Genomic DNA, 18,763 nt, shown 5'->3' on the forward strand with positions numbered 1-18,763 from the left:
GGGATAAAAAGTCCAAAATTGAAAAAAGAAAAAGCATTTGATAAAATAAGACTTTTATTTTATTAGATAAAAACCTGAAAATATTAGAGTTACGTCATAGTTAGTAGATAAAAAGTCACATATATTTTGAGACAAAAAGTCATCATTATGAGATACAATTAAACAATTGTGATAAAATGTCAAAATTATGGGATAAAAGGAAAGCGGGACAGAAAGCACAGCGCTGTATAGTTTGGTGTTTTTATTAAAGTTACAGCAAAATAAAACAGATATTTTCCACAGATGTTTATTTAGGATTGGGAGCTCTTTATTCAGAGAGGACTGAAACCTCAGATTATCTTTAGCACCGATGACTAAGAGTTGTCACTGCACTCCTTAAGGCCAAACGCTGACAGACAGTTTGCGTTTCAGTTACAAACTAATCAGTGGTGTAAGCAAACAAGGCAGTTGCGGTTTGAGAGATTTTGTTTTTTTAAGGACCACAAGCTGCAGGCCAATGCAGATATGATCCTGTCACTGGAGCATATTCAGTGTGTGAGGACGGGAACAACAGGAAGAGCTGGAGTCTTCTTTGGTTTGATATGAAAGTCTCTCCGTTGTCGGTCAGATAAGCCAGGAACTTGATTGTGTTTTCTGTTCAGGAAAGAAGACGTTACACAGGTCATTCACTCGCATATCTTTAAATCGAAGCTGGTAAAGATTTATGAGAACACATAGTTACAGTTCAGGAATTTGCAGGAATTTAAATAAACATGAATTCAGTCTCATACAGTACCTCTCACTGGCCTTTTCCTTTTCCATTGAAGCAGTCAGTGTAATGTCATCTCCTCCTTTTGGTGTTGCATCTTGTGAGTTGGCTGCAGGAGTACTCACTGTATCACTGCAAGGAAAGGGCAGGAATGAGCAGAATAGATTCATTGAGTTTATTTTTTTTTTGCTCACTGACAATCCCTTCACATTCGCACTGTGTCAGTGATCAGTGATGAGAGTGAATGACAGATGATTTAGCTTCTTACAGTAAATCAGATGAACGCTGGTGAACGTGGTGCAGTCGTACCTGAGCTTGTAGTCTGACGGGAGGCTCAGACCTAATCTGTAGTCTCCCCTGCTTCTGGAGATTTGCTTTTGAAGGTCCCTGACTGAGCGGCTGTGACCACTGAATACGTAGCCAACAAACAGCAGCTTCCCTCTGATGTACATCTACCACATTAACAAGGAGAATTCACGTTATACCAGCAAAGTCACATGCTGCAGTTTTCATTGTGGTGTTTAAAAATAATCACTCTGCGTATATCGAGGTCACGCAGAAGTGGTTTGCACAAGCACGTTGATTCTGTCATTTTTTTCACAACATACGTCATAAAAGTCATGAGGATGTTAGATTTCACAATAGAGGAACCTACAGTGTGTGTGTCTCTGAGTTTCTGAGTAAGACCTCCTGCCCCTTTAGTGCAAACACTGTTTCATGTCATAATGATTCAAGTAATTTCAGTTTGATTTATAGGCCGATGATGGGATGTTTCATCTTACAGCAGAAATCAGTGACTTTGGGCTAAAAATTACAGCTCCTCTTTTGTAATTAAGAAGCGTCATCCCTCACTGCCTGTCAGCCTACCGTACTTTTATAATAAATGTCCGGGTGTCTTGGAAAGGACAGCACCTCACTACAGTCATCATCCTCGCCCCATCCCATCCCCCTCACGCTATCATCTCTTCTGCTTCAGGCGAGCAGTGCTGCTGCCACCCGGTGGGAGCCATGAAATCATGCACTGAGCAGAGAGCAGGAGCTGCAGCCTTTTGGCCAAGCCTGCAGTGGGTTTACTGACCAGGACCATCCCAGGAGCGACGTTATGTCTCTGCTGCAGCAGGATGTTCTCCGCTCCACAGCTGGGCTGCTTCCCTGTTGACATCTCGTACCTCACCAGGCGAAATGAATCCATCTGGCACTAGATTAAAAAAAATAATCTGTTAAGAAAGAACTGCATAATAGCCTTCTGAGTGTATGTCTTTTGCTGACCCTTTGTTTTATACTCCGTGTTGTCCTTGTAGTATGTTAATCACTGTAGAAGATTAGAGTACTTGCAGATTATGTAAACCGGAACGGTACCGCAACAAACAAATGATGCACACTCTGTGAATCAGAGACTGTGATGATGCTTGACTGGTGACCAAAATAAGAGAAAAATGTGTTTTCTTATTGTGCTCACACCTGAGTGCACGGCGTGGTTCTCTGCTTGTTCCTCCTCCTGTAAAGCCGCTCCAGCACCTCCTGGCCGGGCGCCACATGTGTATTAAAGTGTTGGCTTGGCGGAGTCACACACACCACCAGGATCTGTTGACTGTGTGGAGGCTGGCCCGTAATGAAAGCATCGTACTCCAGGTCCGTCGCCAATGGCATCAGTGTAGCGCTGCAGCAGCACCGCCTGCGCCCCCCCTCCCCCTGCAGGGCAGCTCTCAGCAGAGCGGGGCACACTGTGACGGGGGCGGAGGAGGTGAACGACGGCGGGGATGGAGGATCGGTGACGGCGGAGGGCTGCAGATCTGGACTGTGTGGAGTGATCACTGACCTGGCAGAGTGGGAATGATAGTGAAGCTGTCATTGTAAATATATTCCTGGTTTTATAAAACTGCAGTAAGTGTAAGAGTTTCTGAGGGTCATGAGGGGCGTACTCAAGTTTAATGGTGCCGTGAATCTGAAGGGGTCCTATCTGTGTGACACAGGGCTCCGCCTTTGTTCGCTTTTTGGGTGTCCTGGAAACACATAAGTCAAAACAGTGGAACTGCCCTTTATTAGTCCTCACATAATGCAACATAGTGTGTGAACTCAAGCACTTAAACTGATCAATAAACAGCATGTTTCTGTCAATATAACAAAATCAATCACTTGCTTCTGTTTAAAGATTAATAGATAAAGAAGATGGAAGGAAGGTTTAGATATTAATTTAAATTGTACTCAGTGCTCAATTGTGATTCAATTGACTACGTAGACTAAAAATACTTGAAAAAAAAAATTACAATGACCCAAAATATGACTCAAATACATTAATTTGAATGGCTGTAATGAGTTACTTCCACCACTGGAACTATCAACTCATTAGCGGCTAAATGCTGCACTATGTTCACCAGCTTGTCTCCCATTTGGTGCTGAGCAGGTAGTGTACGGTGGGTTTTACAGCTCCCTCACTGAAAATAGCTTCCTGTTGCAGCTTTGAGAGTGAATCAAAACAATAAAGTTGAAGGACAAACGGCTAAACAATGAGCCGACATTCACTATAAAGCTCTGTAAAGCCGAGGAGAGCTCCAGATTTGGGGGATTATTCTCTGCAGGTTCATCCCTGTCACATTGTTTCGCCGATTGTCATTTGATAAGTTGTTAGGAAAAAAAATATTGCTTATACCTGCTTGAAAACTCCAGGCCTTTATTTCTATATTTTGACATAGTTTGAAACAAGATTTGCTTGTACCAAACATAATCACTCTTCTGTCTGCCTATCTTGTTTCTACATAAACAGAAGAACATAAAGAATTACAGTTGCTGCCTACAGCTGAGTAAATTTGTTGGGAGCAGCCCTCATAAATGGCGAAATCAACCTGTGGCGGATTCACGATGTTTGAACGGCAGGGGCATCCTAGAGGATACTTTCTCACATTTTGTCCACTGGAAGGGCATCCTAGAGGACACTTTATTACATTTTGTCCCTAGAGCGCATACTTTGACACGTACGATTGTTGGAGTGGCCCACTGGACTTCGGTCAGACGTTCTGGTTCTATGTACCGGTGTAAAGTGCGCACCTTGGCAGCTTGACGTAGGACTCTGCTGACAGATGTCCGTGCAACTCCTGTGACCCATTCCTGTCCTCCTCGGGTTGGACTGGCTTAGCATCAGCTCGCTCAGGTGGGTTCAGAGAGGGCAGAGCAGCTGACTGTACCTCCCTCCTCAGCCTGGTCCTCAGCGGGGCATCTGGCATCCGCTCCATGTCAGGACACTTGATCCCTGAAGGAGAGGAGGAGGTCGCTCAGAAATGCACACGGACAACGAGTGACACGAGTGACCGTGAACAAGATCCTCATGGAACTATTCAATAATGTTGAGTTTGCAAGATGAGGTGATACTGTAACTTTTTGCTTCATTTAACAACTCTGAACAACCTCACCGGGTCAGATTGGCTCACTGTTACTTTTCTTTTCTCTATATACTTTAATAACTGCAGAAAAGCTGGAAAGCTTGTGTTCACACAGGTAGGTTACCGATGGCCACACGATAATAATCCAGCCAGTCATCCAGGATGTTTCGTACTCTCTGCTGAAGCCTCTTCAGCTCCCTGCCAACATGCCCTCCTCTTCTCCACTGTGTTGACGGCTCCTCCAGCCCCTCCACCTCTCTGACCATCTGGAGGACCTCCCTGGAGCGCACCGACACCTGCCATACATCATTACCCGCATGGTAGATTACATGATATAACACAACACAATGCATTTAGCAAGATGTTTTACATAAAGTGACACAGTGAAGGCGTCTTCAGAACTTTGAGAGGCTCGAAATGAAATGAAAGGTATTTTATTTTTATAATCGTGTTGTGTTGTCTCTTACAGGTGTTAGCGTCAGGTTCCTCTTGTTTTTTAGGACCACAGCTGGGGATTTCATCTTCCCCACCAGCTGAGGGTCTTGAGCAGCATCAGAGCTGAACTTTCCTGGAGTCTGCAAACAAGGCTGTCAATGCAGAGTATATTACAGTTTATCATACATCTAATACTCTCTTTAATCATCTACTTGTTCATCTTCATCTCACCATTTCCTTTGGTTTAGACAAGGCAGGAAGAGGAAGATGAACACTTTCATTGTTACACCTGAAGCGGAGCATGGCAGAAGTACCACTGAGCAGCCTCACAGAGATTAAATCTGACAACTGCAGGAGACAAAATCACGTTTTTTTTTAACATGGATTCAATCTTAAAAAAAAAATAAAAAAAGTATTGTGAGCACTGAACTGTGGCAAATTCATCCATGGTGATCTAATCTGCACGCTATATAGACCTGTTATGAAACCTCTCTCTGTCCTGTCAGAGCGGCTCATGCGTCATGCCTCACATGACCTGATTTGCTTCCCCTAAATGTGACACTTCCCATATGCAGATCTCACAGTTATCTCGCATGACAGGCTCACTCCAGACTTCTACTCCCTCTGACCAGCCTTGTCACTGAATATATTTCATGTCTGGAGATTAGCTCTGGCCTGTTCTCTCTGCAACATGCTGCAGAGCTGACGCGTAATAGTTTAGACATACAGCGGAGAAAAAAAAGGAAAAGACGTGGAATAAAGGGGTTTACTCCGCGGAGAGAAACTCTTCTGTTGCAGGATGACTCAGTTTGTTTATAGCACAAACAAAATGGGCATAATTATTTAAAGTTGTATAAAAGTTGCAGCAGTCTCAAACGTCTCTATTCTAGCTGGCGGCTGCACCTGTATCACAATCTTCTCCCTCGGTGTGCGTCCTGTCTGCCAGCTCCAATCCTTAGTTATGTTCCCGTGATGGTCGCATATGAATCCACCGTCCTGGTCCCACACTGCAGTGATGGCAAAGCTGGAGAAACAGATAAGAAATAATTTCATTTTACACAAATCCTCAAAGCTGTAACACGTACATGATCATAGAGAGATTGTTAAAAGGCTTTCTGTCATGGTTTGGGGTTTTTGGTTAGTTTATTTCTTGTTTTATGTTGAAAGCTTATCCTCATGTTTCATGTTTCACTTTCCACTTCCTGTCTTTTCCTGTTCACCTGTGTTCCCAGTGTTGTTTCCCTCCTGTCTAGTTGTGCCTGATCTTCTCTCCACACCTGTCTTGCATCAGCCTCATCAGCCCTGTCCTGTTTTACTCCACTCATTCCCCTCCTCCCTTGTTGTTTCTTCGCCTCTCTCCACCTGCACCTCATCCTCCCGTGAGTTTAGTTTGTATTTAGGTCCAGACAGTTTTTCCCTTCAAATTTTCAAAATCAAAACAACAGAGGCAGAATTATTGTGACTTTGTGTCTCTAATATGGGTCAAGCTCCAAAAACAAAGGATCCTGTATTTCTGATAACTATTTTGGTTATTTTTTCAAACTCAGGAGCGCTCTTTCCACAACCACAGACATTATAAACCTGTTTTTATCGAAGTACTCAGATCTTTTAACTAAGCAAATGTAACAATACAATGTAAAAAAAACTCTGTTTCAAGTGCATTTGAAATGTTACTCAAGCAAAAATACAAAAACATTAGCATACAAATATACCTAAAGCACCAAAAGACTTAAAGAAGAAATTATGTTAAATGCCTAATTTCAGAAAATATTATATTATTGTGATATAATCACTGATACATTAATGTGTACATAATATATACACTGCTGGGCAGCTTGTAAATTCCACCAAGGGTTCAATAAAGTATTATCTCAACCAATACCAACACATAATAACTGATCTTTTGATTATATTTTGTATTGTTTGTACAAATCCACAAAGTAACTTGTAACTGAAGGTATCAAAATAATGTAAATGGGGTAAAAAGTACAATATTTCCCTGTGAATTGTAGTTGAATATAAGTATAAACCAGCAGAAAATGGAAAAACTGAAGAAAAGTAAAAGGACCTCACAAGTGTACTGAACTGGACTTGAGTAAATATACTTAGTTACAATCCAGCACTGTTTATTTCACAGACTGAGCACTTCTTCTCATGATGAATAAACTGAGTGATCCTCTCATCCATTCAGATATTCTCACACATCACTATTGAACTCACCTCACAGGGTGTGTAACAGCCCCGCGCCCAAACGCTGTGATAGTCGCCATTATAACAGGAAACTCGCTGTCACTGAACACGTTGGTGTAGAAACCTCCACAGGGCAGACCTGAGCGGCTTTGGCACACTGCCATACAACCAGATGGGTAGCTGAGAGGACAGGGTCAAAGGTCAAAAGGTCAGCGGCAGTGACACATTTCCCATTAGCAGTACTGCTTCTTGGACAACCACAAGAATTAAAATAGTAATGAATAAACATGATGAGAGAAGGATACTATATGAACGAGGAGCCGTCATTGATCCGGTAGTGAAGCTTCTGCCGTGCTGGATCCTGCTGTTTCACCTCTGGTGTCTGAGGTAAGCCGTTGACTAAAGTGGCAGGTTGGGCCTTTCTCCTCGATGTCCTGCCCTTCACTGTTTCCTTTGCGTCACCATAATGGCGGAGGATGAGGGGCTTCTCAGCTGTTTGCAGCTTTCTATGTGAAGATTAAGTGATTTTTTAATGCTTATAAAACAGCTCTCTCAGGCTGTCGCAATGGAGTCAGCATTTTTGAGGAGTAACATTAAAAAATTAATATTTGTTTATGACCAAATATAAAATTCATCAAGGATATGTTATGTCTCATATATACTAGAGATTAATTTAAATTAGCCATTCAAAATAAAACAGTCTTACTCAGCTTCCTGAGTGAGGAGATGAATGTCTGCGTCAAATTTCATGGCAATCAATCCAAGAGTTGTCCAGACATTTCAGTCAAAGCCACGGGCTTCAAGCTCATGGGTAAAGGGTTCCCCAATCCGATGAATGTTTTTACAATATTTTGTATCAACTCATCGATTAAATGTAGAGATTAAATGTCATCGGATTAGTGAAAACTTTAACCAGCTGGAGGCACTTAATGAAACATCAGGGTGTAACCAAAGTCATTATATGATTTATCTTCTGGGTGCTCTGGATTTAAGTTTTCAGGATAAGTGCTGGACTGAACAATCAACTGGAAAATCCGATTATCAGATACGGATATTTTGAATGCAGCCCATCATTTGACACACATTTGCTAGCAGGAAGAAAGTTAACTACACACTCAGTGTTTCTTGCCGCCTGGAGTCGCTCCACCACCCACTGACACAACCTGATCCACTGAGGGTCATCACAGGAGGGCTGCTTTGGCTGGACGATCCAACCTGGAAACAAATCACATCCAGCTGAGGCAGCTGGGCCACTGCAGTGAGACAATGAACCGCACACTGTCCATCACACTGTCCATCATTCACACATTGCTCCAGCTCCGTGTCTTACCTGGATGTTTACAGCTGTCGGATGAGACAGAGAAACTGAAGGTTGTGGAGTTGTGAGCTGTCGGGGAGAGAGAAAATCAGTCGGTATTACATTCGCCTTGTTGTTGAATCTGTACAGACAATGCTAAGCATACGCTGCATAGGTCACTACCAGCGACACCAGGGAACTTAATAATGTAACTCAATAGCTGTGTAACTGATTAACAGACAGCAGTACATCTGTGCCATGCTACCAGCCACTTGTCCTATCTGGTAACCAATCCTCTCACTTCCACAAGCTGCAACTAAAGCTGTCCTCCGGTTCAGTCTTTAAAGGTCATGAGAAATTACTTAATGGGTTTTCACTCCGACAGTATGACTCTCATCTACTAATCTCAACACCATGTCACTTGGCTTAAGACGGTATTACACTATTAGTTTGAGTACAAAAGCCGCTGCTGTGCGTAATTTGAGTTTAATTGCTCTTGTTTATTTTCTATTTAATCTATTTTTATTTTGTTCTTTGTATACTTAGAATTATTTTTTTTTCAGTGTATTTACTTATCTGTACTCAGTTCTGCCCTTGTAGCACCTCTTCCCCCTCTGTGGGATAAAGGAGGATTTTCTCATCTTATCTTATCTTTGTTATGTCTCTTATCATATTAACTCTCTCTGTCCTGCCTCATTCTCAGTGTAACATCACATGAGCACTTTATAATAATGCATATTTTATAGAGGGTTTGTGCTGTAGCCAAGAGCTTGATTAATGGTTAATAAATCATTTATTAATACTTTATTAGCCAACCTTTTTGTTGCCATGTTATTTTGCCCTTTGGCTGATGTATATCCTCTTGTAGCATAACTTGCTTTGTCTTTATCAATATTTACAATTTCATGGATTATTGTTGTAGAAGAATTCAAATTAATGGCGGCAACACATGACCTTTATTATTGATTTACTCATTTTCTAATAACCCAATTATACGATCATAAACCATTAAGTCTTAAGTTTGTTAATTAGCATATTGTTTCTGGCCCAAATGCTTAGCAAAGTCTTTTTTACAAAGGTAAACCAGCTGTTAGTGGTATTATGAAAGAAAATGAGCCGCTACTCCGTATTTTTTCATCTTTTCTTTAATTTTGTCTTTCTTTCTCTTTTACTGATTTACTCTGTATGTATCTGATTATTAATCTACCAAGCTCAGGCCTGTAAAAGATAACAAATTATATCGTCAAACCAATCTGGTGTACGTCGGGGACTAAAATAAAATAAAAAATGGCATTATCAAAAAAAAGATAGACAGATATTACAATAATATCGTTGTGAAATTCTTATCTTTTATTTCCAAGACAATCGTTCAGTGAAAATCTGATATTGTGACAGCCCTATTTTAAGATAATAAGTCTGTTTGTTAATCTAGTGACAAAGTCTAGAGTCTGTCAAAATATATAATGGCTTATTTATAATGGCCCAAAGTAAACATTCATCGTAGCCTTACTCAAAATTTTGACTTATTAGGTCATACTTTAGATATATGAGTATTTGTATTTAACTTGTCATCTATTGCTTTTCGTTCTTGGCACTAATGGGCTTCCATAGGCTGTGACCCAGACATTCATTTACCTCTGTTGTAATGTTGTTTGTGCTTTTTCAAGCGTGGATTTGAGCTCACGTGTGGTTTCTTCACAGTGGGACCAACATGTTCCACCACAGCACTTGAGTTTCTCTCTCCTGCCTCCTTCTTGTCACAGTCGGACGCCGGAGGAGACCGAGCTTCATCAAACTTCAGGGAACCTCTGGTCCCTCCTCGTTTGTCGTTAGTCTGTTGCACCGCCCCTGCAGTCAGCTCCTGCCAGGAGCAGTTCAGAATATTTACAATCCCATGAGGAATACACGCCTTCTCGGTCCACTTATGTTGTGAAAGCAGGTGAGCCAGGTCGTTTAATAACTGAGGGGCTGCTCGCTTGTACACATCCACCGGATCTTGGTCCTTTATGTTCAGTGCATCAGATGAGGTATCAGGTTTAACATCCCCACATGTTTCACCTGAGAGCCTCGGAGTGAGCTCAACACCTTCTTTGTTGTCATTCTCATGACTACAATGAGAAAAATGAGAATTTACTGGACACATAGGAAGAAAACATGTTAAAGAATGTGTAGCATTAAAGGGGCATTATGTAGTTTTGGAGAAGAAATTCAGACTAAGAATGTTTTAATATTAATGAAGTAATAATACAAACTCATAAACAATATGGTTGCATAAACAAGCTGTTCTCAGAGGAAAATAAGGTCCCAGGAAGCTGGAAATGTTTGAAGCTAAAAAGGTGGCAGGGTCCGCCACATAAACAAAGTAAAACAGTATGAAGTTGTGCTGCCCTTTAAGGTCAGTTTGTTTATTCAGTCATGGAAACAAAGAGAGTTTGTTTATTTAGTGTGTTTAGGCATTACAATTTCTTTCCCAAGGCTACGTAGTACACCTTTAAAGGAGCACTACGCAGTTTTGGAGAGGAAATTCAAACACAGAGTTTTAATATCTACAATAATAATGAGGTAATAGTACAAAAAATCAGTCAGCGACAGTCTTCTGATTACAACTTCTTTCGCAAAAACTACACAGTGCACCTTTAAGGGAATTGATTTAAATTACCTCTGTGTTGTGTCTTCGTTTGCCACATTGAAATATAACCTGCTTCTTGTCCCTTTACTGCTGTTTCGTTTTGTTGGCTGCAGAGAGGTGGATCACATGGTTAATGTCTTACTTTTAAACTGCAGTCTGCAAGCATAATGAATCATTGGCCCACCTGGTCAAAGAAATACAAAGGGCCAGTCTTGAGTTCTGCCAGCGCACCAGAGCGAGAAATCATCATTTCCTTAAAAAAAGATGAAAATTAATAAAAATCCACTTGAAGACTCTCAGATAAGTTCACGTCCATGCGATAAAATACTTACAAAAGCAAACTGTGGTGCTTTAAAATGCACCTTTCACTCCTCTCTCTGTGCCGCCGCCGGGCTCGTTGCGTGGATGCGTTATGCACCATTAATGATCGACTCGAGGCATCAAAATTGAAACGCTATCTGTGACAATACACACCTCAAAACGTTACTCACGATAACAGATAAGGTGTCTGGGCGTTTGGCAACACGCTGGAGAGGAAGTGGCGCACAGGAGGAGCTGCGGGCACAGGTGCGCGCACGGACAGGTAACCTGAGACTCTGCAGCCACTGGATGTTCAGAGAAAGTGATGATTCTAGCATGCGGTGCGGCTTTTACAGGCCATGTATCGGGACATAATGGTCACATAACCGAGCGTCAGCCTCCTCAAAGAGAGAACACAGAGTTCTGGTACAGTTTGTCCCAAAAAACAAATAAAAATCTGAGGATAAATGAAAGTTTTCGCTCCTCGGGACAGACAGAGGAGGATCGTCTTCCTCCACTCGGGTCAAGTTGTTGCACAGAGATTGTCTAATAGCTCATTATTGGCTCAGCTTCCTCCAGCACACTTTTCTGCTCTGACCACTGGAGGCTCCCAGCAGCTTATGCGTCACTTCATCTCTCAGTCGCTGATCATGGCGGAGCTACAGCTACAGCACGAAGTGGAGCCGCAACTTCTCAACGGGGGCGACTTGAACGAGGAGAGAGAAGACGCGGACGCCTCGGAGTCAGTGAAGAAAAAGAGAAGAAAGAAGAAGAGGAGCAAGACCAGCGCACCAGGTGAGAGGCATCACTTTGCGGGTTAGAGGATCGTGGAGGGGGAAGAAGAAGAAAAAAAAATAGCGCTGAAATTGTCTCCTCCAGTGCCACACGATGTGGAGCACGAGCGTCAGATATGCGGGACAGGAGACTTTTCAACCTGTCAGAGGGTGTCCCTGTCCAGCTGTCCCAACTCTGCACATCTGGAAACGGGACAATCTCTGAGAGCCGGAATTTAGCATCCAAACTGATTGAGAGCTGACATTTTTGGGGGAATATCTGTGGAATAAAATTGAATTTTTACTCCAGATTAAATATGTTCTCTCCTATAAATCCTCTCTAATCTGCATGAAATGATGTAACAGAAGTATCCACAGTTTTAGTGCAATAAGATGAGAAACACTCTTATGATGATGATGATGATGATGATAATTGCAGCCTTACTGCCTCATGATGTGGGGAAATAATATCTGGGGGAGAAAAAAAAGCTTGAGTTGTTGAACCTGCCTCAAGTCAAGTGTGGTCCACACAGCTCTGCCTCTGAAGGGCTAAATGTCATAATGCTGCATGCTACATATGCCCTTGAGGATATTGACTCCCAAGGCATAGAAAGAATTTATGCACACACCCTGCCAAGTTGAGCCCGTAGTGGATGCACTTTTCTTGAGACGGCTCTGAACCACAAATAATTTACTCTCTCTCTCTCCCTCTCTCTCTATGTCTGTGTCTGTGTGTGTGCCTGTGCATGCACGTGCGTGTTCACCTGCACATGCATGCACGAGGGTGTGTGACTTTGCAGCAGGGACAAATGAGGCTGAGGGGGATGGAGAAGCCGGAGGTGTTGGTGATGTGACTAAACAGTTGGAGCAGCAAACGCTGGAGGACAAAGAGAGGGAGGAGGATGGAGAAGAAGGTAACTCCTCTTCACCCTCACCCTCACCACCATCCGCTCCATCCTCGTCATCTGCAGTGAGGGGACCGTGTTGAACTTTAATCCCCCCCCCCCCACACACACACACACCTGAAAGCGCTCAGTTAAATCCAGCCGCTCGTATCTGCAGTGTGATATCTGATTTTCAGTAGCACGTTGGGAATTGTGCCCGAGCCTCCTGTCGATATTTCTTCACTTTACAAAACTGTATTGAAACTAACGATGCTTTCAACAGATGGGGACGAGGGAGAGAACTCAGCCGGGAAGAAGAAGAAGAAGAAGAAAAAGAAGAAAGGATGTAAGCCCCCAGTTTTCTCCTCTCTCGGCAGCAGATTGCTTGAATTAAATGCACATTTACTCGATGGAGAAGTTGAATTGAAACAGCTGCAGTGACAGAATGATCACAGCCACAGAGGCACGTCAGACTTTAAAGAAAGACAGGGAAGGTAAATACAACAGGTGCACACACACACACACACGCGCGCAGTTTGACTCGGTTAATTAGAGTCACGAGAGAAACATAATGCAGCAACTGACGGGTGAGCTGTAGGACACAATGCAGCAAGACCTTACATGGCGAGCAGACGGGACACAATTAATGAACACGCTTTGTGATCGTTCAGTGGCTTTCGTTTACCCAAGGGTACATCTGTAAGTCACGAGGTGCAGTTAGAAGTTAAAATATGGATGTCATGAGCATGCAGAGGATAACTTGTGTTGTCTTTCCTCTCCCTCCCGCTGCTTCTCCTCCTATCTGGGCCACAGTGAAGGGACAGACTGACCCTCCCTCAGTCCCTATTTGCGAGCTCTATCCCAGCGGAGACTTCCCAAAGGGAGAGGAGTGTGAATATCCGCCATCGAAAGACGGGTGTGTTGACCTCCACGTCGTCCCTCACACTCAGCAGTGTGACATGCCTAGTTTTTTATTATTTTTTTTATTATTATTTAGGTCTCTCTGCTTTGCTCTTTATTCACGTTGGACAGCATAATGAGGTGTAGTGTCTTAGAGCGTGCTTTCATTTCCTTTCTCATCAAGTATCAACAGCACTCTCACCTGTGTCCTCTCCTCGTTACAACTGTGTGCGTAATGAGAAAATAATGAGTCCTTCCTCTCTGCGGTGGGCCTGTCCACCTCCCGCCAGGCGCAGTGCAGCGTGGCGGACCACCAGCGAGGAGAAGCGGGCGCTGGACAGGGCCAACGAGGAGATGTGGAGCGATTTCAGGCAGGCGGCCGAGGCACATCGGCAGGTCCGCTCGTATGTCAGGAGCTGGATCAAACCAGGGATGGCTATGATTGACATCTGGTGAGAAATCCACGGAAATATTTTTAATCTCATACATTTGATTTGGTTCCAGCAGCCTGCATGAAGCTGTTGCAAGAAAATGATCAATGAAAGCAGGAGAGCCGCCTCTTCTGGAGGCATTATCTGCCCTGACAACACTCTCATTGTCCCCGTCATCCCTTTGTCCCCTTGTGCTTGCTCTCTGTTTCTGGCAGTGAGAGGCTTGAGGACTGCTCCAGGAAGCTCATCAAGGAAGATGGGCTAAAGGCAGGCCTGGCCTTCCCCACCGGCTGCTCCATCAACCACTGTGCTGCCCACTACACCCCCAACGCAGGAGACCCCACCGTGCTGCGCTACGACGACATCTGCAAAATTGACTTTGGGACGCACATCAACGGTGAGAGCTCTCTAATAACTTTTTAAGTGCTTCTGGAGGAACGCTGTGCCATTTCACACTTGGCATTTATTACGACACGGTAAAATGATGATTACATTATAATTCTTACTGCCAGAAATAAACTGTTCTCACAAGTTAATTAACTCCCCCCCCTTTTTTTTTTTTTTTAAGATTAACACACGCTGAAGATTCCTGCAAAAGGATCGCCTCATAGAAAACTGTTGTGAATGAGCAAACTGTTTTTGGTCTTTCAGGTCGAATAATAGACTGTGCCTTCACCGTCACTTTCAATCCAAAGTTTGACAGGCTGCTGGAGGCTGTGAGAGACGCAACCAACACCGGCATCAAGGTAACAGAGCGCTCCTCCTGCATGCACGGTGCTCCTGTGCATGTTCAGAGCACCATGGAAAACATGTCCAAAACATCAGTCCATCCCCTTGTATGGAAAAATATTTATACATATTTTCAACATGTACTTTACACAATATGGAGCATTAAAAACAAGTATAACAGGCACAATATACAGTTTATATGAATATTAGTAGGTACAAAGCGTATTGAGACTAGAGGAGATTAGAAAGTTGCTATAAATGATGATAACTGATGTAAATTTAAGGCCCCATATTGTAGAAAGTGAGACTTCCCTGCCTGTTCAGGCCTGTAGGAGCTGACCAATCAGAGCAGACTTAAAGCCTTAAAGAGACAGACACGAATAATTGAGAGTTCAGACAGAGGATGAACAGAAGTGCTGCAGGAGGAAAAAATAATCTGCTTTTTTCAACATTAAAGCATGGGAACATTTTTTAGTAGACACCCAAAATAAAAGTATGAATCGTTAGTTACTCATTAAAATAGTAACTACTTATCATGAGTTGTGATTAAAGTCCTTGATTTAGAGTTATTCAGTAGCTGCTATTCATTTATTAGCTGTTTGCTCCTGATTTGTTCCCCTTTTGCACTTTGATAACAATTTGTTTACTTTACTGTAAAAGTTATAACTGAGACAGATTACAGAAGGGGTGGCAAATATTTCTTACTATCCAGACTGTCTGTGTTTGAGGAATGTAATGCTGTGTACTGATGCGAGTGTAAACACTTCCCTGTCCCAGTTTGCAGGGATTGATGTGCGCCTGTGCGACGTCGGCGAGACCATTCAGGAGGTCATGGAGTCTTACGAAGTGGAGATCGATGGGAAAACATATCAAGGTAATGCGAGGCCGTTTATCATCTTTTCTTCACGGTCCAGCGCCGCTTCCTGTTTATTAAACCCTCTGTGTGGTGTCGTCTCTGCAGTGAAGCCAATCAGGAACCTCAACGGCCACTCCATCGGACAGTACAGAATACACTCAGGGAAGACGGTCCCTATTGTGAAAGGTGGAGAGGCCACAAGGATGGAGGTTTGTGCAGCTTTCAAATCGGCTCAAATATCAGTTCATCCGAGCCAAATGTGGATGTGACTAGATTCTGGAGCGCAGAACAACACCGCAGCCTCTTTTTTACTGGAGTGTCTGAAATGAAACCTTTATTAGCTGCTTGACCTTGCGTATAAATAAACCCTTTTTAATTCTTAAGTGTAATTGGAAGAACATGTGGCTGGTTAGGGTTACGACGGGATGTGGAAAAGTGCTCCAATTCACCGCTCTAACAGCTTCTTAGTCACCCTCGTCAGCACTTTAATTACACCTTTAATGGAATTACCAGCCGCATCCAGTAGCAACACGTGTTCAAACTCCAGCCCCTCGTTTCAACGAAAGAGCTGTGAATTGTGGGCAGCCAGAGTTCATTAGCAGGCCGCTGCTTCACAGAGGAGATACATGGCTTTTGTTACACAGAGATCCATGCCCGCCTCACACCCGCACAGCTGCAGCACATGACTGTATTTGGACAGAAGTGAGCATTTTAATTGGCAAGTTGCTGCGTCAAGCGTTTTACCTGATGGTTGCGGGGGGGGTGGGATGGGGGTGTTGCTGATGTGGCAGCTTTGCGTGTTGTATTTTTAGCTGAAGTGTGTTGTTGTAACAGGGCCATTACCCTCTTTTGTGATCAGAGAGTGCACGGATGGAGTGGCAGCTGGGTGTGCCACGGGGCCGCTAGCACTTTGACTGATTATCGGTGCAGCGAGAGAGGGTGTCGCAGTGTTATCAGCTAATACCACAGGGACTCCAACAACAGCCACGCGCTGATAGAGACCCAAAACGCCAATGAGACCTGGCCAATCAACTCGCACGAGGCGCTGCTCCAGAAAGGACACAACTGTCTTTTTAATAGACTACACATGAATATGTCAGCTGCTGGCATCTTGGCGTTTTTGTTCAATTTACTCTCAGTCCCTCTGGAGTGTTTTTGTCCTTTAAGTAACATCAGCACTGCACGAAAGGTGTACAGATATAGTTTGATACAGACTTTCATAGTAATTCTACATTTTAAATCAACTACTAGAGATGCACGATGTTGGATGTTTTAGTAGGTATCAGATCAGTTTGGCCGATACCTGTCACTTAGTTTTTCCTTATAATTGCAGAGAACATCAAGTCTCTCTTACAGTGGATTTAACATTTTATCATGCCAACTCTTACCGGGACGGCCCACAGGCAGATGCAGACATACAACACTTTTCAAGATGTAGAGTTTGCGTTGGGTGTGCATATTTAAGGCATGATCTTTTAAGAACATATAGGTAGACAATGAAAGAAGAATAAAAAACACAAAAAGGCATAAACAATGATGCCCGCAGGCTCTGTTCACTTGTTCATTGTTACTGTCTCCCCTTTTTTTTTTTTAAATTGCATCGAGTCTTTGTAGATTTTCACTGTAACATAGCTTTAAATTAACTTTACTCTTGAATTCTAAGAAAAATACTTTGTTATTTGCTTTTTGTTCTTGATGTCACTGATTAACGTCAAAACATAAAAAAAAAAAGAATTGCATGCAGAGAGGCCCATGCAGATGATTAAGGCTATCACTCATTAAGTGTCTTTGTTTTTGTTGTTGCCTCTCAGGAAGGTGAAGCTTACGCCATCGAGACATTTGGCAGCACAGGGAGAGGTGCAGTCCACGATGACATGGAGTGCTCTCATTACATGAAAAACTTCAACGTTGGACACGTACCAATAAGGTTGGCTCTGCTGTTTTCATCTCATCCCTGTACTCAAAATACTGATTCAGAAAGTGATTTATGGGTGGATTTGCTCATTATAAGCAACTGTGAATAGAGCATCATATCTGCATGTTAGTTTACATCTTTACTCTGTGCTGCAGACTTCCAAGGGCTAAACATCTGCTGAATGTGATCAATGAGAACTTTGGGACCTTGGCATTCTGCCGCCGCTGGCTGGACCGCCTGGGCGAGAGCAAGTACCTGATGGCGTTGAAGAATCTGTGTGACCTTGGCATCATAGACCCGTACCCACCTCTCTGCGACATCAAGGGCAGCTACACCGCCCAGTATGAGCACACCATCCTACTCAGGCCCACCTACAAGGAGGTAGTGAGCCGGGGTGACGACTACTGAGAATACGCCGAAACTCAAGGCGAGCCAGGAGGAGCATGACAGCTCCGAGACAACAAACCTCTGCAGACTGATAGCAATTATGCAATACTTCTCTCACCGAAACTTCCACTGCTTGAGTACCTTTAGGAAATTATTCTAGCAAGAGCAAAAGACTTGTGTCATGGCAGTAGCTTGGTAGTACATTTTTTTCCCCTCCAAAGGATGGAGCCAATAGACAAAGGGCATATCTTAAAGACATGTAGTGTGGTCATTTTAGTCATATTTGATGTGCTGCTTTTAGGAAATAATATGCAAAAGAAATATATGCAAAAGAATCGTGCAAAAAAGGTTTTGGCGAACACCTCGCCTTACAACGCTTTGCTTCATTGCCTTGTTAAGATCATGTGAGGAAAACTGCTATGAAATATTTATATTTCTATATTTCTTTGCTCTATTTTAATTTAAGGCAGTTTTATAAGAAATAAATTGTTATAAATCTTGAATTGATTACTGTGTACATATTTATAAAGGCTGAAAGGATTAAAATGAAAATTCAGTTATTATTTACTCAACCTCATGCCGATGGAAAGTTAGGGGAAGTTTCGTGGACGACAAAATACTTCTGGAGCTTCACAGCAAAACAGCGTTGAAACGAGACGTTATTTACACCCTCGATGCACAGTTGAGCTCCTGCACCCACTTTTTAGCTTAGTGGCTACAGTGAAGATTTCAGCTTTAAAAGGGTGCAAATGACATCTTTTCAAATACATATTGGATCTCTCTCCTGGAGACTTGGATCACACTGGATGAGCTGTAAGGAGCCAATTTATGTTTAGGCTGTGTGAGGCTGTATACCAAGGCTAAGTCTCTACTGCAGAGGGCTGGGTCCATTTACAGCCTGCAGCCCCCTTA

At 43.0% G+C, this 18,763-nt stretch overlaps 2 protein-coding genes across 4 annotated transcripts; one reads left to right on the forward strand and one right to left on the reverse strand.

The window, feature by feature from the left end:
• Window positions 1-227: 227 nt before the first annotated feature.
• LOC311264293 (uncharacterized protein C3orf20-like) lies at window positions 228-11,417 on the reverse strand. 2 transcript variants are annotated; one of them, XM_084365041.1, is made up of 19 exons: window positions 11,009-11,417; window positions 10,861-10,929; window positions 10,707-10,783; window positions 9,683-10,155; window positions 8,081-8,137; window positions 7,866-7,965; window positions 7,056-7,256; window positions 6,781-6,930; window positions 5,464-5,584; window positions 4,792-4,908; window positions 4,593-4,712; window positions 4,250-4,421; window positions 3,794-3,995; window positions 2,671-2,751; window positions 2,210-2,567; window positions 1,827-1,946; window positions 1,058-1,200; window positions 776-880; window positions 228-633 (listed from the first exon to the last, which is right to left on the reverse strand). In XM_084365041.1, the coding sequence occupies exons 2-19, from the start codon at window positions 10,924-10,926 to the stop codon at window positions 528-530; spliced, it is 2,769 nt and encodes a 922-aa protein (XP_084221167.1). In that variant the 5' UTR covers window positions 10,927-10,929; window positions 11,009-11,417; the 3' UTR covers window positions 228-527. The 2 variants fall into 2 exon arrangements, with proteins under 2 accessions (XP_084221167.1, XP_084221168.1); XM_084365042.1 differs by lacking the exon at window positions 4,792-4,908.
• Window positions 11,418-11,606: 189 nt separating this feature from the next.
• LOC311264294 (methionine aminopeptidase 2) lies at window positions 11,607-18,354 on the forward strand. 2 transcript variants are annotated; one of them, XM_084365044.1, is made up of 11 exons: window positions 11,607-11,771; window positions 12,550-12,663; window positions 12,917-12,979; window positions 13,447-13,549; window positions 13,824-13,985; window positions 14,180-14,361; window positions 14,616-14,710; window positions 15,471-15,567; window positions 15,655-15,758; window positions 17,361-17,476; window positions 17,620-18,354. In XM_084365044.1, the coding sequence occupies exons 1-11, from the start codon at window positions 11,627-11,629 to the stop codon at window positions 17,870-17,872; spliced, it is 1,434 nt and encodes a 477-aa protein (XP_084221170.1). In that variant the 5' UTR covers window positions 11,607-11,626; the 3' UTR covers window positions 17,873-18,354. The 2 variants fall into 2 exon arrangements, with proteins under 2 accessions (XP_084221170.1, XP_084221169.1); XM_084365043.1 differs by lacking the exons at window positions 11,607-11,771; window positions 12,550-12,663; window positions 12,917-12,979 and adding an exon at window positions 12,986-13,127.
• The last annotated feature ends 409 nt before the right edge of the window (window positions 18,355-18,763 follow it).

This window comes from Pagrus pagrus, assembly GCF_965226575.1.
Source record: "Pagrus pagrus genome assembly, chromosome: 10".
Classification (NCBI taxonomy): Eukaryota; Metazoa; Chordata; class Actinopteri; order Spariformes; family Sparidae; genus Pagrus; species Pagrus pagrus.

Bases quoted from the DNA above. Each gene is read 5' to 3' on its own strand.
- LOC311264293 (XM_084365041.1), bottom strand. From the start codon at position 10,926: ATGATGATTTCTCGCTCTGGTGCGCTGGCAGAACTCAAGACTGGCCCT. The intron at 4,713-4,791 runs GTGAGATGAAGA...CTGCATTGACAG, and splicing joins TGTCTAAACCAAAGGAAATG to CCTTGTTTGCAGACTCCAGG. The intron at 3,996-4,249 runs GTAACCTACCTG...CCTCTCCTTCAG, and splicing joins TTATTATCGTGTGGCCATCG to GGATCAAGTGTCCTGACATG.
- LOC311264294 (XM_084365044.1), top strand. From the start codon at position 11,627: ATGGCGGAGCTACAGCTACAGCACGAAGTGGAGCCGCAACTTCTCAAC. The intron at 13,986-14,179 runs GTGAGAAATCCA...TGTTTCTGGCAG, and splicing joins ATGGCTATGATTGACATCTG to TGAGAGGCTTGAGGACTGCT. The intron at 15,759-17,360 runs GTTTGTGCAGCT...GTTGCCTCTCAG, and splicing joins GAGAGGCCACAAGGATGGAG to GAAGGTGAAGCTTACGCCAT.